Source organism: Kogia breviceps, chromosome 16 (assembly GCF_026419965.1).
Source record: "Kogia breviceps isolate mKogBre1 chromosome 16, mKogBre1 haplotype 1, whole genome shotgun sequence".
Classification (NCBI taxonomy): Eukaryota; Metazoa; Chordata; class Mammalia; order Artiodactyla; family Physeteridae; genus Kogia; species Kogia breviceps.
Genome location: NC_081325.1, coordinates 76,486,916 through 76,509,658, shown reverse-complemented (window position 1 = coordinate 76,509,658; position 22,743 = coordinate 76,486,916). Strand labels below are relative to the sequence as shown.

Genomic DNA, 22,743 nt, shown 5'->3' with positions numbered 1-22,743 from the left:
TCTGCTGCAGACGAGAGAAGGATGCATGTGTCCGTACAAGTTGGGCAAGGCTTTGAATGCTGGCTTTCTCACCCACCAAACGGAATTCTCTGAACCTCCAAGATCAGCGGTTATAAACATGTTAGCGATCAGGTGGTAGGTTTTATGAGAAGAGCCACATTTCAGTGGGAAGATTCTTTCTGTGTTAATTTCATTAATTTGAACGTATTCTTCAAGGTGGCAGTGATGATTGTGAATCACTCAAGGTCGATTGTTGTAGACAGAGTTCAGTGGTGGATTTTTTTCTGAAGAGAACTGGTGAAGTCGTCACTCAAGACCGAGGAAATGCTGAGGCTGATAATTGCTCCTGATTATTCCATTGCTTTCTAGATGGCTGCAGAGATTTACATTAACTGTGCACTGAAATAACGGGCACAGAAGGAAGTGTGAATGGGGAGAGCTGGAGTCCATGTTGGACACTGGCATTTTGCTCTGTGGGTGCGAATAATACAAGATACTTCTGTGCTTGGCCGTCTCATTTAATTGAATTCATTGCATCAGAACTGAACTCATTGCATTCTCCTGAAATGGAATTGGGTTAAGACTTACAGGCTGCACTTTTACAAATTATACAGTGGTTAAGTTAGCGGCCCTGGATGTCTTTTCTGTTGGACTAGGACATACTAAATTTGTATCAAGGCGCTTTTACCTGTCCAGAGACTTTGTACAAGTTGATCAGGCAAATGTGTCTTCAGACCTGGCCCAGTTTTCTTACTTATGCCCAGAGACGAGATTTGCTTATGGTGCTTTTACTGAAACGTGGAATATTTGGTCAAATGTTGTGAGGTCCGCAATCTACCACAAAGATGAATGATGACATGTACAGCAGTTTGTAAATACTGGGCTTTTTAGTATCAATTCTAAAGAGTACCAAATTTGGGGGAAATAAATAATTACTATTTTGGGGTGATGTGTGTGTGTGTGTGTGTGTGTGTGTACATGTGTGTAGTTTCATAATATCTCATCCAGTTGTGTCCCAAGAGGCTGGATGTGGATATTACTTTTATAATTGAAGCTCCAATACGGAATAATAATGTGTTCTCTAATCGTGTTAAAACTTTATAACCTTAAGTATAACTACAGTTTTACTGTTACTTTAATCTATCCGTATGGTATTGTTAGTACAACTGCTTGAGTGAGTTATTATGGTATAGTTCTAAATTCCAATCTTTCCAATGTGAAATAAAAAAGGCATTATGATAGAGTTCATTATACTAGTGATTTTAATGATCACCTTAAAATCCATATGTGTAGCTCAAGAATGACTTACACTTTTGCATAGAATCAGTGCATAATCTTTAATATTTATGAATGCAACATAGTGCTTTTCTCTATGCAAATTCAAAAGTACTTACTTAAATCCACCCGTCTTTTGCCTGCAAATTATAAGTGTAACTAACAGTCCCCAACACTTGGTGGACAGTGAATGATTTTGAAAGAATGTTACTAAAGTCGATGAGGTGATGAAAACGTAACCATTGTTCTGATCAATATTGAAAGATAGTTGCATGCCCCTCTCCCCTTTCAATCGAAAGAAATGTTTGAAATCCAAAACGTGTTTTTTTTTTTCACTTTATAGCGTTAAGGCATTTTCATACATAGAGTCTCACGCAATACTCCAAAAGCCCTGTGTCCTAGGAGGGCCGCCTGTATCTCCATTTTTGGAACGAGGAACCTGCAGCTTAGAGAGTCCCAGTGACTTGCCCGGGAAATCCCTGAGACAGAAAAGGGTAGTGGTGGGTCGAACCACACGAAGATGCTGTTTTACCAGTGCTCTTTATTTTGTATCCCATTTTATCCAAGTCCTACACACTGTCTACTTTGGAAGCTCATATACAATAGTGACCTTGGGATTTTACTGTAGATCCGCCTTAGGCAGCTTTCAAGTTAACCAGTTGGGTTTTTATTTCACTTGGTGGCAGTTACTTAATTTCTCTCTCTTTTCTTCCACACGTCATTCATTCAGAGTAAGATGGGGACAGCTAAGCAGGAAGACTGGACAATAAAGGAGAGCTCTGTCATTTTTAAAAAATTTATATTTTTAATTTTTAAATTTTTATTGTAGTGCAGTTGATTTACAAGATTATGTTAGTTTCAGAAAGCTCGCTCTTGTTTTTGTTTTTGATGTGGACCATTTTTAAAGTCTTTATTGAATTTGTTGCAATATTGCTTCTGTTTTATGTTTTGGTTTTTTGGCCACAAGGCATGTGGGATCTTAGCTCCCTGACCAGGAATCGTACCCGCAGCCCCTGCGTTGGAAGGCAAAATCTTAACCACTGGACCACCAGGGAAGTCCCCCTCATTTTTAAAACTGGTTTCCACACCTGCCAGTTTGAAGAGCTCAGGATTCCACATTGTTTTCAAAGCTCTCGTGATGTCGGTGAATTTTAGAGGTGAATCAGAACGTTGGTTGGTCTTCTCTTCTGGGGGTTCTCAGGCTCTCTTCCTGGACTTCCAGTGGTCTGCAGAGTTGGAAAACTTATATTCCTCCAGCTATCTTTGTTTTAGTAAAGCAAACTGTATATTGTACTTGATAAGCTACCACCCCCTGCAACACCAAATACTTGAAAACTCTCTCCACACAGGGTGGTGACAGGAAAAAAAAATACAAGGTCATTTTGAGGGAGAGGAGTTGAGAGCCATCGGTCTAATGTAACTCATTTTAAGGTTGTGAAAACAGAGGCCGAGGGAGGTCGGGTGTCTTTTCCAAGGTCACTGATTTAATTAGTGGGTAGAGATGTTTGTAAATATTATCAGGAAAGAATAGGGTTTGCTCTGTCTCTGTGGGCCTTTGTGTGGAGATGAATACCTTTCTCCTAGGATATGGCCTGTTCCCTCTAGAATGATTTATTGTTTGTAGAAGTGCTATTTGTCTTTTTATTTTGGAGCCTTGCAGGAAATTGCTTCATGCATATACTACAAGGTATGCTGGTGGTCAGAGCTAGAGAAAAGCAGACACTCGAATAAGGAAGAATCCTGTAAGAGAATTAGGCTACTGGTCCCCATGTGGGCAGTGTTTTCTGATGTGGCGGAAGGGTGAAGTCCTGGCGAGCGTTCAAGATCATATGCTTACTTGTGTTTCAAAAAAAAAAAGAAGAAGAGGAAGAAAGAAAATTCTTGGGATAATTCACATCGAAAGGCCTCTATGATCTGGGAAAATGTAAGTCCTTTTTCTTTATCAGTGGGTCATCCTGGGCCACTGATCTGACATCCAGTGGGGCTGTGTTTTCAGTCATTCCTTGAGGGGTCCTTAAGATGTATTTCTTCTCTAAGTGAAATATCCTGTACTTGTCATTGTGAATAAGGCCATTAGCAGTTTCCTAAGAAACTGTTTCATGATGAGTCGTCACTCTATTTGATGATGAGTCTATTTGAAAACGAACAGTTTTAGAATTTGCCTGAGGACCCATGAATAATCAGTGGTTGCTAGGTGGTGATCTTCTGCGGAGTGGATTATCTCACCAGTGTCCTCCTTGTTTTTAAGATCTTTTATTTGTTTCCGAGAAAAAACTTATTTAACTCCATTGTTATGGGATGAGAAATGGTTTTTCAGAAGGCACTGCCTTCCTAAGATGTGATGCTAACCCCCCTTTGAAAGGCATAAAAGAAGACACGGACGTAACAGTTCACACAACAGCTATCCACGTTTGAAAATATGTAGCCTTGTGCTCTGGGGAGTGGTTCAGGGCTGTGTTTACACGAGCTGCCGGTCTCTCCAGCATCTGCAGAGAGAGCACTTCCTTCCTAGCAGACGGTGGCCTCGGGGCCACACGCCTGCCATGAGAAGCCACGCGCGCCAGTAATCCACCCAGCAGCGCTGTCGCTGTCGGCCAGCGGCGCAGGATAACAGAACTGCAATGCTTGTCCCCTTATCAGGAATGAATGGAGTGATGAAAGGGCTTCTCGGGATAAGAAGAAGGCAAAGTTCAGAGGACCCCGTCTCCGGGCACTGCTCTGTGGAGCCCTTTCCCAGCTAGGTGGAAGGCGGACAGGAATAAAGATGCTGATGTGCCATATGGGGAATGTTTGTAAATAAACCCAGTCGTCTTTCCCTGGATGAGCTCGGGATTCCCTTCTGTGAAAACTCGTCTTCCTCGGAGGACCTGGGACGGAGCTCTGGCTGCCCGGCCCCGTGCTGGTGATGGAAAGCAACTGAAAATAGAGGCTGAGGTCAGTGACTATCTGATGCCCGTGGATCCTCAGGTGGTAGAAGCCTCCCCAACCCGTCATGTGAATGACACAGCCGTTTTCTGCCCTGCCAGGCCCAGCTCAGGCCGCCTGTGGTCCCCTGCTGCTTTCTTCCTGTAGGGCTTCCGGAGCCCGATGTGGGTCGATGAGTGGATGGATGGACGGACGGACGGACGGACGGATGGATGGAGGGAATTGTGAGGCGGGGGAGAAGTTTTGGAAACAGGCCAGGACGTTCTTCACTAAAATTTAAAAACTGTGCATATAGTACTTTAGAAGCTCCAGGCAGTAAGCAGGATTAAACAGGGCATGGACTAGAGGCTGTTGTGCACGTTGATTTTGTTTGAAAATTAGAGATGGACGTACAGCCAGAGCTCCTGAAGTACTAAGGCAACAAGAATTCCTAGAAAGGGAAAGTGGTGAGTTTCTTATACCACAGCCTGGATGCATTTTTTTTAAAGATAATTTGCTACTGTGATCTGTGGTGGTGTCATGCTTCTGTCTTATTCTTAATGTGATGCAGGTAATTTTAAAAATGTTTTCCAGCATGAAAGGGACCTAAAATAATACTTTTGGTATTACGCGAATGAAACAAAACAAATCCATGAGCTACTCATAAGCTCTTCCAGTTATATCAAATTTTTTTTAAAAATACTTTATCAAGTATTTATATCAAATAAGTTTGGTGAAACTAATACAAAGAACTCTTCTCACTTCACCAATTAGACTTATAAGAAATGTACAGTTCAGCTGAAAATATTTAGGTGCGTTTTCGCAGAATATCTTCGTTGCGAAACTGCAAAATCTGTATTTCTTCTTTCTTTAGAATATTATAAAACCACGAGTGGACATTTATCTCAGTCAGTTTCAGAAAACTCACTTTAACTGGTTGAATAAACAAAAAAAAATTAAACTTTTAATAATGACCCGTGTGGACATATTCGATATGAAATATTGACCACTTCTATAAATACATTCATGAATTTTGAAACATTCTTTCGATTTTATTTATTTTGACAAATGTTTGAAGTGAACATTTTCTTTTCAAGTTGAAAGTTTACAGTAGCTTCCAAATATTGATAGAATGACATTTTGGTGCTGAGGGTAATAATCAAAATTCTAAAGACGCGGTAGCACGGACAGATCTTAATTCCGTTTTACTTCTTACTGTTATTTGCAGTTTAGCTTGTGGGTAGTGCTGGTTTATGAGTAGATTTAGTTCTCAATGAAATAAGCACTGCAGTAAAATACCCAAGTTTAACCCAAGTTAAACGCGTGGAGCGTTTAACTCAGTTCCTAGAATAACTCTGGGTGATAAGCATGCATCTTCGCGAGTCTGGAGTCCGTGCTGTTCGGCTGGGATGTTCAGAATTCATCTTTGAATTTATTCTTGAGCCGTTCTTGGCCAAAGACACGGGATCGGCTGTCCCTGCTGGGACTGCTGGTGTCCTTGCTTCCTGGAAAAGGCTGGTGGAACCACTCGAACGTGTAGTGCCCCCGTTCCCCCCCTCCCACACTTGGGGTCCATCCAGTGAAGTGGAATTTCCACATCAGTTTTCTCCTCTGAGAAACCACAGATTTGATCCTGCTGGGCCCCGGCTCCGAGCTCTCAGCCTCTCTGAGCTCTGGGTAGCCTTGCCTCAGAACTCCCAGTATTTCTCTGTGCTCTGTCTTTGCTGTTAGCCTTCGGATTCCAGAAACTTCACTAGGTTAGTGGACTCCCTTTCCCATTCCTTCTGAGTCTTCCCTGCTCACCCTCAGCTCTTGCTGAAGAAGGAGGCTCACCTGTAGCCTGTGCGATGGGAAGCTTCCCGAGAACTCACCCCTGCTCTTAGCACCTTTCCCTACACATCCGTAGCTGCGAAGCTGAGAAAACTCACACATAAGATGTGTTCAGTGCGGCTGCCCGTCCATGAGAAGTCAACGTTTCGATTTTAGGTAATTTTTTTCCTCATAAATGATCCACAGACATTTCATGTGATCACAGTTCTATTTATAGTATAGGCTTCAAAATTGCTGAATTTTCAGACGTCCTATTAATTTCCAAGTAGAGTTCTGTTTTCTTAAGACACACCTGAAACCACGTGCAGGCAGCTCTGAGCCTTTTTTAAAAGTGTGTGTTTTATGTTTTTCCCCGAAAAATCCAACAAAGAAATGATAGAAACTTCCCTTAAGGGCTCCTTGGGAGGACAGAAAGGTGGCCTGTGGGGCAGGAGAGACAGAGGCCGGAAAGGTTAGATCTTCCTTCAGCTTTCAGATTTAACCAAATGGTTACATTTTCTTATTTTTTCATTACAGAGATGCTAATTGTGACATGTTGCATATTTTAAAACTATTTAACCCATTTGAAAAATATTACAGTGCAGGTTAGAAAGAAAGAGGTTTGGCTTCCAAGCTAAAAAACAAAAAAAACCAAACAACCCAAAACCAAAAGTACCGAATCTTGAAGCTTACCTTTGAGACCAAGGAAATAAATGTAATGTTGACATGTGTTTGGAGCATGAAGTAGTATAGGTTGTAACAAGTGCTCCAGGAAACAAAGCAGGGAAGAGAGAGGGAGAAGGTGGAGAGGAAGCAAGTCCTGTAGATATTTAGGGGGAGAGTCCATATGAGCAAAGGGAATGACTAACTGTGCAAAGGCCCTGAGGCAGAAAGTTGCTGGTGTGTCCCAGGATCAGAAGGAGACCCATGTAGCTGACCAAGAGGGAGCAGGGAGAGAGTAGTAGGTGATGAGGAGGAACTAACAATGAACTGTGACATGTAGAGCCTGGTCAACCACTGTAAAGACTTTGTTCATGTTCAACAGCGAAGACGGAAAATACAGTTCCTTTGGGACAGTACGTGAAGTGTTTAAAAACTTTTCGTATCATTTCGCCATAGCATCTTTTTTCACTTAGTGTGGTATATGTCAACTCTTGACTTAACTTTCTCAAAAATATTATGTAAAAGGTGAAAAGACCTAAAAGTTTCTGGGGGAAGGAAGATGCTGAGATGTCATTGCACTGGGGAAGGCAGAGGGAAATTGTCACAAGAGAAACAGTGCCATCAAAGCACAAGTGTGTAGTCATGGAATTACATGCTCAGTTCCACAGACATATTTGTAAAGCACCTTATAACATGTTTAGGTGGTGTTTCATCCTCGAACCTCCAAGGAGGGAACGTTCTTGTTCTTACCCTTATTTTTTAAAGGAACCACCCGAGGGTGAAGGGGTCTAGCAGTGGACCTCGGGGGAGCCTCTGCCGGGCTGTAGGGAACGATGCTCTCTGGCCCGCTCGCTGCTGCCTGGTGCTGTGGCTTCTCAGTACCCCCCAGTGGCTTCCTTTGAAAAATTGGATCAGTTATTCCCAACCCCCCCTCCCCAGGGCATCCATCCGCACAGTGTGCTTGCTCTGCAACAAATTGATTTCCTTCACCAGCTGATTGGGAAACTACAATGATAGAAAAGTCATTATTCCATGTATTTCATGGAGATTGGGCCTCAACGTGAAAGCACCGGTGGGGGTGAGCTTGGAGTTAAGGGGTGGAAGGCGTCGTCCAGAAAAGCTAGTACCGTGTGTGGTATAAAGACCCTCCTCTGGGCTTCCCTGGTGGCGCAGTGGTTGAGAGTCCGCCTGCCGATGCAGGGGACGCGGGTTCGAGCCCCGGTCCGGGAAGATCCCACGTGCCGCGGAGCGGCTGGGCCCGTGAGCCGTGGCCGCTGCGCCTGCGCGTCCGGAGCCTGTGCTCCGCAACGGGAGAGGCCACAACAGTGAGAGAGGCCCGCGTACCGCAAAAAAAAAAAAAAAAAAAAAAAAAAGACCCTCCTCTCTTTCTAGCCTGTCTGTGGAGAAACCGCTCCCCTTAGTACGTGGACTTTGTGGCTATTTGTAGCTTATGTCACTTTAAGGACTTGACATGGGTTTAAGTCTACCTTTAGAACGTAAGCTCGGTTTTACTTAATTTTTCTGAGATACGTAAAAAAGGGATGGTCTGCAGGAATTGTCTTAAAGAAGCTCATGCATTCGAACAAGAGAAGAATGACGATCTCATCCTAATTATTTATTTCTACTGTATTAATAGTTATTCCTTCCCGTAGGGGTTGCTATTACTTTGTCCAGACCGGAAGTGTGAAATTTGCATTTTCTCTGTCCAGTGTATATTTTAGGAAACACGCCTATGCTCGTGGGTCTCTTAAAGTCATTCTTCAGAATTTGATGTGTAAGGAATCAGGGCAGGAAGGGGCGAATGGCGGGAGACTACGTGTTCGTGTTGGGGGGAGGTTTGTGACCGACACCCGGGGTCTCAGCGGGGACACACGGCCGGGGGGGGGCTGTGCTCGCCCCTCTGTGTCTGCCACGCTCGCCCTACAAGCAGATCGCTAGCGTAGACTTGTAAATAACTTGATTCATGCGTAGTCTTGTCAGATCTGTGCAAAATGTGTGAAGTATGGGCAAGTCAAATAAGGATCCAATTCAAGCTTATCTCCAAAGAATGACAATGGCTAAATATTAATATTTCTTTATGTGAGCATATTGAAACAACGAATTTTTTTACACATTTCAAGTCTTTTTATTATAAGTAATAAAGTCATAGAAATACTGTATACTCATACTTTAGAATTAGACTTGATTTCTTTCACTTGAGTTTTACAATTGTTTCCCTCAAGTTTTTGGTTGTTGAAAGAGAATAAAATCAATGACAAAAGTACTAGTGAATAGCACTTGCCCTCTTCTGCCCCAAAAAACCCCCCACAAAATCCAAAAAATACAAATACTGTCAAATAAGGATCCAATTCAAGCTTATCTCCAAAGAATGACAATGGCTAAATATTAATATTTCTTTATGTGAGCATATTGAAACAACCAATTTGTAAATATAGTAAAAGTTACAATGAATGGGCAAGTTTACTCTGTGTCTTTACTCGCTGTTTAGGTCACTTTGAAGCCTACGCCCCATTCATATTCAGTTCGATAGATACAACGAGTAGATTTTGCAAAATGGCCAGCTGCCCTCTAAGGAGAATGGAGAAAAATAAGTTATTTTATGTTAATTCATATAGACCGAGTGTCACAAGATCAGAAAGCTGCTAACTGTGAAAAGGCGGAAGTGATCTCTCCGGACGGGACACATCCCTGCCCACGTGACACTCTTCTGGAGGGGAGGGGCCTGTGTGTGTGTGACGTATTGGGCGTCATTGTGGTCTCTCAGGTGGTCGTCTGCTCAGTCTGGAGTTTGTGTTTTTGATTCCTAAAGAGGTGGTTGGGAAGGCATGTCTTCTTTTTTTTTTTTTTTTTTTTTGCGGTACGCGGGCCTCTCACTGTCGCGGCCTCTCCCGTCGCGGGGCACAGGCTCAGCGGCCACGGCTCACGGGCCCAGCCGCTCCGCGGCACGTGGGATCCTCCCGGACCGGGGCATGAACCCGCGTCCCCCGCATCGGCAGGCGGACTCTCAACCACTGCACCACCAGGGAAGCCCGGCATGTCTTCTTTAAATCCATTCTTAAAAGTCGTAGAGAAACCCTGCCCGGCTTTTGGAGCCTGGGAAGGTTTTCGTGTGGATCGGTAAGAAATGCCGTCTTTACACCGAGTGGATGGATCGTTTCCCACCTTTCCAAGCCTTCAGCAGTTTGGGGGAGCTGTCTTTATGTCGCTGGGTATTTCGGTCCTGCCTCTGCCTTCTCCCTGGAGAAGAGGGAAGGATGAGACGGGTTTGTGATCAGGGGTGTCCCAGCAGCGTCCCCTGTGTGTCACCGTCTGGACAGGACTGGGTGCCCTCCAGCCCCCCCGCATGAAGGCTTCCCACCTGGAGGCAGCGGCAGGCGCCTCCCTGCTCCGTGTCTGACAGCTGGTGGCCCTGGGCCCTCCAGGAGGGGCTGGGGGCCGAAGTTTCCAACCACGGGCTTCTGCGGATCTCCCGGTGGCACGTTGAAAGTCCCGGGTCCGAGGCCCCTGGTGTGCGGGGTCCCTCCCAGCAAATGAGCAAGTAGAATGTCTAGGTTAGGCTCTGACAAGTCTGCACAGGTTCTCTTCGGCAGGTGTACCCCGCTGAGGCTCACGCTGTGAAGGACGTTAAAAACATTTCAGCATGTGGGCTGAACGAGCGTGCAGGGCGGCTTCACCTGGCTGGTCCGGGCACCGCCCTGCCGGGGAAGCTGGGGCTGGTCTGCAGCCTGCGGCACCGGGGGCCTGGGTCTCCCTGGCCCCGCTTTCCTGGGAAGGCGTGGCTGTCGGCTGCTGCTGTCTTACTTTATTTTTTAGCAAATGCACTTGATAAAGATGGTCTGTAACTTCGCACGTTCCACTTTTCATTCCTGAAATTTCAACCAGGGGTACTCCTTTGGGATGTAAATCGCGCTCATCGGCCACAGAGGGATTTACAGAGGAATTTAAATGTCTATCTGCATTTTGGGGCACCGCCGTGTGTGACCCCCGAGAGACTAGAGGTCCTGTGCCCCGTGGCCCCGCCTAGCTGGGGCGCCGCCGGCTGCCGGCATCTTGCTCGCGGGCCGTGCGATGCGGAGAGGGACGTGTGCGTTCTTCGGTGAGGCAGAGACACGCGCGGCCCGTGCACGAGGCGTGCAGAAAGCACCCAGGCAGGGGGCTCTGGGCAGCGTCTGAGAATTGTTAGCTTTAAATGGCCCTGAGTTACCCCCCCACCCCAAAAAAAGAAACAATTCTGCTTCTAGCCAATGAAAACAAGTTTATTCATTTTCTTCCGAGAGCTCTTCGCCCTCGTGTTTGTGCGTTCATGGCTTGTTTACTTACTGCTTGAAGTTGCAGTTGCTGGCGATGTCATTCGTGGGTGTAGTTTTGAATGGAGGAGAAGCCGTGCGACGGCAGGTGGATGTGCTCAGAGACTCGCGGTGCACAGGGCTGCCCGGCCTAGGGCTTTGTCATTCACAACGCAGCGCGTGGTTACACGTGTACACCGTTTAAAGGGGCGGGAAGAAGGCAGAAGGGACCCGGCCCCAAGGTGCACATCCTGCCAGCAGCACGTGCTTACTGTTTGTGGAAAAAACAATTTGTGTGCGTGTATATATGTATTTTCTGTTTGTACTCCTTAGTTGTATACTGTGTGCATAAAATCTCTTTTGGTAGTTTCCCCATGCCCAGTGAGAAATCCAGGCCAGAAGAATAATGTTGCCATTTTCCTAACAGGGAAACACCCTGGTGGGTGCTGCCTGCTGGGCCTGGGGACCCTGACTCTGGAGGGGCCAGCGGCTCTCCACGCGCCGTCCTGGAGCCGTGGGGACGGTTGCCCTGAGTCCTTCCTGAGCTCCCAGCAAGGCTCCTGAGGTGGCCGCTGGTAGGACTGGGTGTCCACCTGTGCCGGCCCTCAGCCTCCTTTTTGCTGGGAGACCCCGCATCTCGATGTCAAGGCCAGGTGCCCGTCTGCACGAGGTGTGTTCTTCCCCCCGAGCCAGGACGCTGGCGTCCGTCTCGGGCAGGTGGCATCCATGGGAGAGAATTCACTCGCGGTCTGGAGGCTGAGGCTGCTCAGACCCTGTGGGTCTGTGCCCAGCAAGACAGCTCGGGTCACTGGCTGGGCTGGCGGTGGGTCACAATATGTTTCCCCCGCTTTTTCTCATCTTTTCTTCTTTTCTTTCTTTAATGACAGTTAAGCACTTCACAAATCCCGTTTTCAGTACATTTCCAGATTATTGCATTATCATTATGTATAAACCAGAGTAAAGTTCAGATTCCTGAAGGTGTACCTTTTTAACTATACTCGTAAGTACGTTTCCTGTTAGTGATACTCTATAGAGGTGATTTGAGTTACATTTGGCATAATTTCAGATTTCCAGAAAATGCTTATTTCAGTTTCACTAATAAAAACAAAAAAGGTATCAAATGATAAAACGAGGAAAACCCAGCAGCAACTGTTAAATATTTAAATATTCGAAGGAAAGAACGGTTCACTTGAAATGATACCTAACAGGATATTTGGGGATGGATCTATTTTTGAACAAACTGTTATTCTACATTCCCTTAAATTTATAGGCAAACTATGATATTGAGGTTTGAGGACCTCAGATAGACACAATATAAACATTTGTATAGTACCAAATATGTACACCTGAGGGAGAATTACACCGTTCATAGGATATTTGCAATTTTAATGCAAGTTCCATCCCTTGGCCCAAATACTGTTTCAGAGGGTAGGAACATAATACCTACAGTCACCTTGTCAAATGACTCAAGCAAGAGAAGAGATTTGGGCCCTTTCTGAATTGCAGATCTAACGTATATAACTTTACTTAGGTTCAAGTTGACGGGGTAGTACTGTAGGATAATAGTTAGTAATAATCAGATTTATTCGGTACTGTGGTATTATGCATGGAATATCAAATGAAGAGTCAGGAAAACTAATTCCTAAAGTGTGTGCTAGCTTCATAAATGATTTTATGACCTGCTTCCTCCTCAGTAGGGTCTGTAACAGGATAGCAGGCTTTTAAGTCAATGGGATTGCATCTCTGAAGCGCGTAAGCCTGCCGATAATTTTCAGAGGGGGTATCAATTAGTCTCCAGGTGTAACACGCAGATGGAAATAAATATATGTTGTCACTTTCACAAATTTACCCTTCTTTTCCCTCCTCATCTTCCTCGTGTCCTGGGACACAATGTCTCTGTCACCATCACTCAGCTCCACTGTTAAAGTGAGAAACAGCCGTGTCCAAGTGAGTGAACGTGGCTGTGTTCCAATAAAACTTTTATTTCCAGAAACAGGCAAGGACCCGATCTGGCCGTACTTTGCTGACCTCTCTCTTAGAAGGCCACTGTCGTGTGAGATGACAAAGGTTTTCTTTTTTCCTGGGCCTCAGACAGTCCTAAAGCTCTGTGCTTCTTTAGAAGATTTTATTCTACCTTTCTGCTATGAGAAATGGCATAAACCACATGGGTTTTTATTTCTGTTTAGCTCGTCAGAGCTTCGTGAAGGACGGACCAGGCATGAGCTGTATGCTGCGGACCGAGGTGGTCCAGCCCCTTGACCAGCAGGAGAGATAGGTGCACGAAGCAGAAATGCACAGTGTGCAGGGTTCGGTGTCTTTGGGGAGTTTATAAACAGTTGATGGTACCGTGTGAAGGTTTAAACTCCCCGACCCAAATGGAAGTTCCAGACCTCCTCTCACTCCTTCCCGAGTCCTCCCGTCTTTTATTTGCAAAAATGGGGGCTGCACTGTCGGTCCCCATTGCAGCAGTGAGGAGAGATCTGGGAGAAGTTAAGGATCGTCCTTTCCTGCTGATCAGCTCCAAAGCAGCGGGCAAGTCACCAAGGCTCCCTCATCTGGTTTTTACCTAGAAAAGTCTGACGTTTCATAATTTAAGAGAAGGGTCCACCAGCAATTTAGGGACATTTTTGCCTCTCGGGTGTTTGCGTTAGGGCACGATAATATTCCTCTGATGATGCTAGAAAAGTCTTGCCATGAAAGGGTAGCTTATAGGATCCACACACCAGGCTTTTCAATAACAAACAGAAAAGGAATGAATACTTAAGTATTACAACATAAAGCTGGTGTAGGCTGTTCACGATGAAGTTTATTTATGCTGGTTTGCTGTGGGTGGAACTTGGACAACGGGGGGGAGATTGGAAGTGCGATAACAGTCTAGGACGCCTGATTGCTCCAGTCTTTGGTGATTAAGACAAGGTCTTATGTGAAGGATTAAACAAGAGCTAAAGAAGGAGAGATGCCTTTCATTAACCCCAGCCGCATGCGAAAACTTGGCGGTTTCATCCTGTTTCATGTTGTGTCATTAACATCAAGTTGCAACTTGATGCTGGACAATGTCTTTAATAACCCGCATTCAGGATGAAATGATCTCAATTGTCGGTGGAAATGATGAGCTCAACTCCAGGAAGCTTCTACATCTTTCATGAGTCAGGTTGGTGAAGTCACTTACTGAGCCCGCTTGTCCTGGGGACACTGTGCTTCCGTATTTTCCTTTTAAGTTATTTATTTTTTTTTTCCACTTGCAAAGTTCAAGTAACCGTTTTTCTTAGAACCCCGGCTTCTTTGTTATCACACCCGACCTTACTTTTTTTTTTTTGTATATTCTAAGAGTGTTTTTGCTTCGAGTAAAGTGAGGAGATACTGAATTATCAGGGTGACTTTTCTAGGAATTTCTCATGTAACAGAAAAGTTTATTTTCTCCCGTCACTCTGTGTTTAACATAAAAAGTCTCAATGGACCTGAAGGACATGTTTGGGCTCGCCATAGGGTTTATTTTGTTTTCAATCATAGTTGCTACTAGAAATATAAATTTTAATTTTAAGAAGTATAATGTTTCATTTTTGTCACATGCAAATCAGTGTCTGCGCTGTTCCTCATTCAGATCTGCCTGAAAATATTGTCATTTGTACCTGCTACATGGTTTTCCTGTCTGTTTTGTCCAGTGCTGCTCACCAAAGGCCCATGAGACGAGGCCCCGTTCCCTCCTGCTGTGCCATGGAGCCCCACATGGGACTCTGTCTGCATCCAAACCCAAATAATCATAAGAAATCATTAAAAAAAAAAAAGAGCTGTGAGTCAGAACATGTCCCAGAATGCTGCTTGAGTTTGCCAGAGCACATTTACCCAATTTATTTCTAAAACCTTCTTGACCCAATGCTCACTGCATTGTCCACTGAAGTGTTTGCAATCTTGGAGGCCAGCTCAGCGGTGGTGTGACGTGGCTGTGTTCTGACATCTGAGCCTCCCGTGGCTAGGGAGCTTCCCCACTGGTCTCAAGGGCAGAGTTTTTCAGTGATTGTTTTCTTTCTTTTTTTTTGGTAAAATAGAGCAAATTGGTTGTGGGGCCTTTGTTGACAACACCCGTGCTCATTTGCATTCTGATTGGTCTTTTAAATGGAAGAGAAAGAGCAGAATTAGCGCTGGTCCCCAGGGAGTTACGATAACTGCATAAGGGACTGTATCCCTCATAGGAACGTCATTTGTCGTATGTCACAGAGCGAAAAGGAAAAGGATAGCTGGGCTGCATGACACGCCGTATGGAACAACTTCAGTCTTTGTGCTGAAAGTTTTGTTTTGTTTTTTTAATCAAGTAACTCTAGATTGATGCTTTCCATGAATGAGTTTCTTTACGAAGCAATGTCTAAGCTACAGAACAGTACAGTGTGTAATTATACCATAAATGCAATGTGTATCAATAAATTTAAATTATTTTAGAAGCATGTCGTCTAGGAGCAGATTCAGAACTGGTGTGTGTTGCTCTGTAATTGTGTTCACCAGCGACACGCGGTTCTGGCCTTTGTTTCTTCTTTGTGTCGCCCCTGTACCCTCACAATTCAGCGAATGTCTCCCATCTTCATGATATTCACTGTGGAGGAATTGTGAAATTAATCATTGGTTCTTTGCCTCTAGCAGGATTAACATAGGTCATAAAATAAATAAAATTTTACTGGAATCTCATCGTTACGAAGCATACATATTTAACAGTTGAGGGTGATGGGCTAGTAGTGTTGGAAGATTTTTTTTTTTTCTAGTTGGCTGAACCAGACTGATTTTCAGGGGGAAGGGTAATTTCACTTACTTTAAAAGTAACTAAATAAAAGGCACAAGTGGGCTCACATTCCTAGGTCCCCGCTCCTGCCTCCGTCCCCTTCTTCCCGGGATGCGGGATGCGGGACGGAGTGACAGCAGTGAGAGGCGGTTCGTGGCAGGCTGGTCTGGCTTTGCTGGCCGGCTGCTCGCCTGAGCGCAGAGAGCCTGCTTGCTTGGCGCACTTGAGCCCTCTATCCCGGGCATCTTCCCCAAGTGGGCCCCTCCTGATGATCCTAGGTCAGGGTCCTTGCTGGGGTGCGTGCAGGAGGATCTCCCCGTGAGTTGGGGGTGAACCCCAGAGCTTTCAGTGGCAGGTGACTTGGGTGGCGTGGACTGAAGTTCCCGGGGCCGTGCGGAGGCTCTCTGCCTGGAGGTGTCCGTGCAAAAGGCCACTGTTACCTGACCCAGTAGGAGACAGATTGCCTCCGTGTTGGGTCGAGGTGTTGGCTTCAGGGCACATCTATACGCTTAGGTATGTGTTTGAAGCGCTGCACAGCTCTCGCCCAGACATGTGTCTCTGAGCTGGCGGCCGTCCTCTTTCTGGTCTCCTTGGCCTAAGGCTGCTCACGTCCTTCCCACGTGCCGTGAACGAACCCCTCTCCCTGTGATGGCACCTGTGCGTGTGTGGTCAGCCTCCCTCCCCAGTCATCCGCGGCTCTCCCTGGCCACGTGTGGGACCACGTCCCTGGCCCTTCCCTTCCGTGGAAGCCTGGGGCTGCTCGGCCCGTGGCTCAGCATCTTAGGGAGCCATGTTCCTTACTGTCCCCACATCAAGTGGAGTCACTGGGTGGCCGACAGCCCGAACCTCGCTTGTGCCTTTGGAAGAGCTTTCTTCTCCCTTTGCTGGTGACTGCAGTCGAGCATCCTTCAGAGCGCAGGTGTTTGCAGAGGGCAGCGCACCTTTGAAAGAGTTGCTTCTTTCCCTGCCCAGAAAACAGCTGTCGTGTGACTCCCATTATTCTCTTCCTCCTCATTCTCCCGTGTGCCTCACAGAGGCCCTGCACCGCAGCAGAATTGGAAGTAATGTTGAAAGGTCATGGTGTGAATAAATGCATGAATTATTTCCTTGCTTCTTAGCAGCTCTTTTCTTTCATAACGGTAACGCTTGGAAATTAAGGTTTTGACAATTGTGGTGTTTGTACTTCCAGAAACTGAAGTTACACATTCAACTTGATTAGAGCTCATGACGGTCTAATGATAGTTATTTCATAGCAATAAAGCATCCTTAAAAACAGAGCAGGGGCTTCCCTGGTGGCGCAGTGGTTGAGAATCCGCCTGCCGATGCAGGAGACACGGGTTCGTGCCCTGGTCCGGGAAGATCCCACATGCCGCGGAGCAACTAAGCCCGTGAGCCATGGCCGCTGGGCCTGCGCGTCCGGAGCCTGTGCTCCGCAACGGGAGAGGCCACAGCAGTGAGAGGCCCGCATACCGCAAAAAAAAAAAAAAAAAACAGAGCAAAAATGTCCATGGCCCTATGAGTTTGCAGTAAAGGAATGTACGTTTTTCAGCAATAATTAACTCTGTGTGTTTGAGTTTGAGGGATTAAAGAATATACTTGCTTAGCTGTGTTCAAGGTAATGGGGTTTTAGCGTTAACAGGAGACCATTAGGTACATTTAGCTAATCGTCAGTGTGAAAATAAAATAAACTCTGAATAGAAACCTTCTGAAAGTGGACCTACAGGGTACTACTGCCTCTAGGGTGGCTCTCAGATTCTTTTCACAGTCAGGGCCTGAGTGACAAAACGCAAACTCATTTAGGGGGTGAGACTCAAGTCCAGGTGGATTTTAGCAAATGTGCCTGTATTTAAGGGATATGAACCTTCAGGTTCCCACCGGAGTCTCTTAGGACCAGAAATCACAGTAATGAATACAATAGCCGGAGACACATGTTCCCTTCAGAGGAACTTTGGGACCCTGTTCTCCATTAAGTTTCATGTGCCGAACAGTTTACTTGTTACATTTCTTAAAGGACATAAGCTTTTTAAAAAATAATAAAGTGGCACTGCCTCAAAGTGTCGCATCGTAGGGAACTTTTGAAAACGTCATGAAAAGATACAGTATTTATGTTGCGTGTAGACAGCACGTGTCTACACAGGCTCTTGTCTGGGTGCCGCCTGGCTACAGGGCAGGTGCTTACTCTTGGCTTTGGGGTACTGGAAGTCTGTCTCTTGGCTGGGATTAGTCCTCTGGACTCCAGATGAATAGAAAAGAAGTAGACACACAAAAAAAGCAAATCGAGGAGCGTGGCGAGAGCCGAGCCCGGGATTCTGAGTGATTTTAGAGGAGCATTCAGAGGTGCAGGTCAAGTAACTACAGCTGCAGAGGAAGACACTGTCCTGTTTACGGTGGGGCGCGACCCACCGGGCACGCATGTGAACGAGTAGTTACCAGCGTGGGGGGTGATGAACAACTTGGCATTTTTGTTTCAAAGCCGAGAGGCTTAAAAAGGCAAAAAAAGGCAGTATGCTGTGAAATGTCAGTCTCTCGGTTGGTGTGTCCTCTAAAGGGACAAACACATCCAGTAAAAATATGCTGAAAACATTGGGGACGGGGAAGAAGTTAGGGAAGTTTGATCTTTCGGCCCAGAAGGAGGGGAGCAGCTGAAGCTGGTGAGGTCCCGCCGGCTCCGCCCAAGGGCAGAGGAAGGGGGTGTATAACGGGGGCTGATTGTTGAATATTGGGTCGTTTTAGCAACAGGATAGAGTACCCGGTGGGAAGGGTTTTCCGAGGGCAGAAGCGTGAACGTATCACTTCTCCCACTTTCTTACCGTGACCCACGTCTGCATCATCCGTGTAGCTGAGAACACGCGGTGACACGTGGCGTGGTTTTCATCCTGTCCACAGCCCCGTGAGGAAGGCAGTGGTGTCTCCCCCTCCGTCCACACGAAGAACTGAAGACCTGGGCATTTAAGGGGCCCTTGCCAGGTCGCTCAGCCTCTCTCCCAAGGGTAGAATCGTGAATGGTTTTCTCGCATGGACGGTGTGAACCTCACTTCATGGATCTCACAGCTCACTGTGAACCCAGTCGCCCTGCTTCTGGGGAGACCGAAGGGGAGTTTACCCGTTGAACTTGTCTCTGGAAAACGGAATGAGTAAAAGTTTGCTTCCCAGAGTGGATCATTCCCCGAAGGTGACACAGATGGTCAAGGTGGGCTAAGAGGGACCTTGTCTCCCACGATAGGATGTGGCTCTGTGTGCACAGCAGTCCCGCTGACTTCTTTCTTTCCTCTTTCAGAGTGAAGATCTGCCTGGCTTCATCCGCCTGACGGCACACATCAGAGAAAACACATGCAAAGAAGATGCTCGCGGTTTCCTTTTGAATCTGAGCGACTACCACGTGTGGACGCATCTGGATTAGACGTGGAACCACCTCTGTCCCTCGTTCCCACAGGGGGCATTCGTCCTTTGTGCTGGTCGTGTTGTGCTTTGTTTTTCGACAAAATTAGCGGAAGGAGTGATTCACAAGAAAATTGGACGTTTCCATGGGCCTTTTCCGTTGTGGCCAGTGTCTTAATTTCTCCTTAACTTTCATTTCGGCAAAGCAGATCTATCCCTCAGCATGCTAGGAGATTCTACCGATTCGCATTAAAGTGGTAAAATCTGGTAAATACTGGCATCCTCTCGAAACTACCACCGTCCTACCTCAGTTCCAGGTGAAGCCAGATCGGCGTGGTCGGGGGGCCGGCAGCACCTCTGGGTTCTTCTGCTGTGAGTCCCCGGTGCGGCCATCTGCCTTATCAAGCGGGCCCGGTACACAGCTGCTTGTCAGACCCCACCCCAGGTCCCTGCGTGTTTACCCACAGACGGAGCCCAGTGTGGGACTGACGTTTCCCAAGGGAGATGAAATTTGAGATTGGACTTTGAAGATGGATGGATAAAAATAACACTTCTTGTATGTAACTGAAGCAACCTGCTTTGGAAAACCATCATCTGTATGGGGGGGCTGGGGGTGGGAGGGGCAGCGTCTGGGAAGGGGGTGAGTATCTCTTTTTACCTTTAACAGACTTGTTTAATCCTCTCTCTGTGGATGCTTCTGTAGGTACTTCAAATTGCAAACGCCTTTGATCCTATTTACAAGCTCAAACGTCTCTGCTATCCTTAATCTTGAGCTTGCATTTCTCTAACCAAAAATTCCACATAGGCATGCTAGCGGTTCAAGACTGGTCAAGGGTTTGGCAGATTTCTTTTTAAATGTATTATCTTTACTATGATGCTATTGTGTCTGGCTACGAGGCTGCCCTGAACAACAACACACACAAAAAAAAAAAAAAGAAAGAAAGAAAAGAAAGGAACTGATAAAAGAGGCATTCTGGCCCCTCTGTTGTTAATAGACAAAGAAGAAGAAAAACAATCTTACAGTACATGACACTTGTGAAAAAGATTCCCGGCGAGGCTACCCCTATTTTACATGTTTTCCGTGTGCTGAAAATATCAGTGTGGTGGCGGTTATCGCGGGTGTCAGGGAAAACTGCCGCCGCCCTTGACCTGCAGGATGTCACGTCATCTCTCTGCTGCCTTGACGTGTTGGGGGAGCCTCCCTCCCGTGCCTGGGTCCCCAGTGCCTCTTCCCTGAGAGCCCTGCAGAGGTTACACGAATTCGTTGGAGATACGAGTTGGGGTTTTTTTCTTTTGTGGGGGGGGGAGAAAAATATATATAAATATATAGATAGATATCACTATAGAATAATGCATTCATAAAATGAGGCTTTTCTAGAGGAAGACCAAAAAATTCAATGTCTTAAACATATATTTAATCGCAATGCAAAAGTCTTTCTCCTGCCACGCTGACCTTTTAGAACAGAGGATTGTACCGCAAGACAAAGTTGAATGTAAAGTGATTGCCCTGAGCATATTCCAAGTTTCACTTTTCTAGAGAATCACACAGCACAACAGTGCGTAAACTATATACCATGTTAGCTTATGGTCATTTTCAGTGTGTAATATAGAGAGACTTTATTAAAATGTATAAAACGTCCTAAAGTTTTGGTTTAGTTTTGGGACTCGGGATGGATGGAGTTGCTATGGAAACCACCCCCACCCCCACCCCCACCCCCGTAGATAGGACTGAACATGGGCGCTGCCGATGGCAGCGTCTGACTCGTATTTAAGTAGCTCCCTGCCACCCTTCCCATGGTTCATGTTCCTCCTGCAACTTTAAACAAGCGAAGTAAAAAGTTGATAATATACTAAATTTTCTTCTATCCTGTACATTTCAAAAACGAAAGGCATATGCAATATTTACATTTTTAATTTAGTTTACAGAATGGAACCAAAATGTATAAATGTTATGTTTGTTAAAACTTCACAATGTATATTGGGTCTTTGTACATTTTGCCTGACTTACCTTAAATTTAAAATATTTTTTGCTATATAAACTTTAACAGTCATTAAACAGTGTTTTCTTTTGGGGTACGTATTGTTTCTGGAGATCAAGATGTTAAATATATTTCTTGCTATTGTGATATGACAAAAGACTGACCTTCTCTTGCTGTCTTCCACTGTCCTTGCTGTATATAAGGGCCGATATGGCACTGCTGGAAACCAGACGCAATGGAACTAGACTAGTGCATTGTATTTAGTCTGTGATGATCATGGATGCTCTCCTTAATAGCCATATGCAATACAATAAAATACATTATTTATGAAATGAAGAAAGCCTGGAGAATGCTTTTTCCTGTGTGGATAATGAATTTGACATCAAGCCACTCTTCTGGTGTTTGGAGTCGTTAAGTAAATACCTGGTGCTTTAAAAACACTTTGCGACTGTGTGACCTCTTCATTTAATCTTTGTATTCTGGAAACCAGAGAACACCCCACACATCACAACGTTTATGCAAAGTCGATGTGTTAATAAAACGAAGAATAAAGCTGTGACGATGTGAGAGAGTGGCAGGGACATATACACGCTCCCAAATGTAAATTAGATAGCTAGTGGGAAGCTGCCGCATAGCACAGGGAGATCACCTCTGTACTTAGTGACCACCTAGAGGGGTGGGATAGGGAGGGTGGGAGGGAGGGTGACAAAAGAGGGAAGAGTTATGGGAACATATGTATATGTATAACTGATTCACTTTGTTGTAAAGGAGAAACTAACCCACTATTGTAAAACAGTTATACTCAAATACAGATGTTAAAAAAAAAAAAAAAAAAAAGCTAAATAACATGGAACCTGGTTTAACAGCAATAAATGATACAGCTGAAAAAAAAAAGATTTAAATTGTTTGCGGATTTGATATAAAATACTGAATCAATAAAGATATTATAAAACTCCTAAGATGGGAGGAAAAAAATTAAAAAAAATAAAAAAAAATAAAACGAAGAATATTCACTCCGCCAAATGTAGAATCATTGCCTGTGTGCTGGATGCTGTTCTCAGGCGTGTACAGATACTCATTCCTTCATCGTCCTTCACACCCTTCGGTGGGGGCAACCGCCTTCCCATTTTGTAGATGAGGAGACGGAGGCACAAGATGCTTAAAGGACTTGCCGGAGGGCTCAGAGCTCACTAGCAGCAGAACCAGGACCCAGACGCAGAAGCCCTGGCCCGGAACCTGTGCCCGTGTGCTGGCCGCCGTCCTGCTCCCGAGACACACGCATGGGACGCATAGCATCCAGAGCACGTGGCAGTCAAGTCAGCAGAGCCAAGAGGTGCAGTTCAGGAGGTGGAAGATACGAAAATGTCTGTCAAGGACGGTTTCACCTCCTTGTTAGAAATCGTTTTTCTGTACCTCCGCTTTGCCTGGGCATCATAGTAATGCCGTGACATGGGTGTCGTCTCTTTTGAACAAAAAAAATCCGAGCGATGGCGTTTAAGTCACGAGGCTGGCGTGCACTGTGTGGCGTCTGGGAACTTGTCGGTGACGTGCGGCCCGTTGGTACCTAGACGGATTGTTCCTGGAGGCTCCTGTCAGGCCCCGGGAGGAAGGCATGATCTGCAGGGTTGAAAATGCTTGAAATCTGCTATTTTCGTGACGAGAGGGCTGTCATTCTAAGGGA

At 45.7% G+C, this 22,743-nt stretch overlaps 1 protein-coding gene across 7 annotated transcripts in view; it reads left to right on the top strand.

The window, feature by feature from the left end:
* The window catches only part of IRS2 (insulin receptor substrate 2), a 30,947-nt gene extending 9,545 nt beyond the window's left edge, over positions 1-21,402 (top strand). For 3 of the 7 annotated variants that reach the window (XR_010837291.1, XM_067016851.1, XM_059041605.2), the window contains one exon: positions 18,983-21,402. Coding sequence is in view for 3 of the 7 variants with exons in the window: in XM_067016851.1 (XP_066872952.1) it covers positions 18,983-18,987 (5 nt within the window). In the remaining 4 variants the exon portion in view is untranslated. Of the gene's footprint in view, positions 1-216; positions 3,200-3,915; positions 4,210-4,301; positions 4,647-18,591; positions 18,896-18,982 lie in introns of those variants that run through there. The other 4 variants (XR_010837289.1, XR_010837292.1, XR_010837290.1 and 1 more) reach the window with 4 other exon arrangements.
* The last annotated feature ends 1,341 nt before the right edge of the window (positions 21,403-22,743 follow it).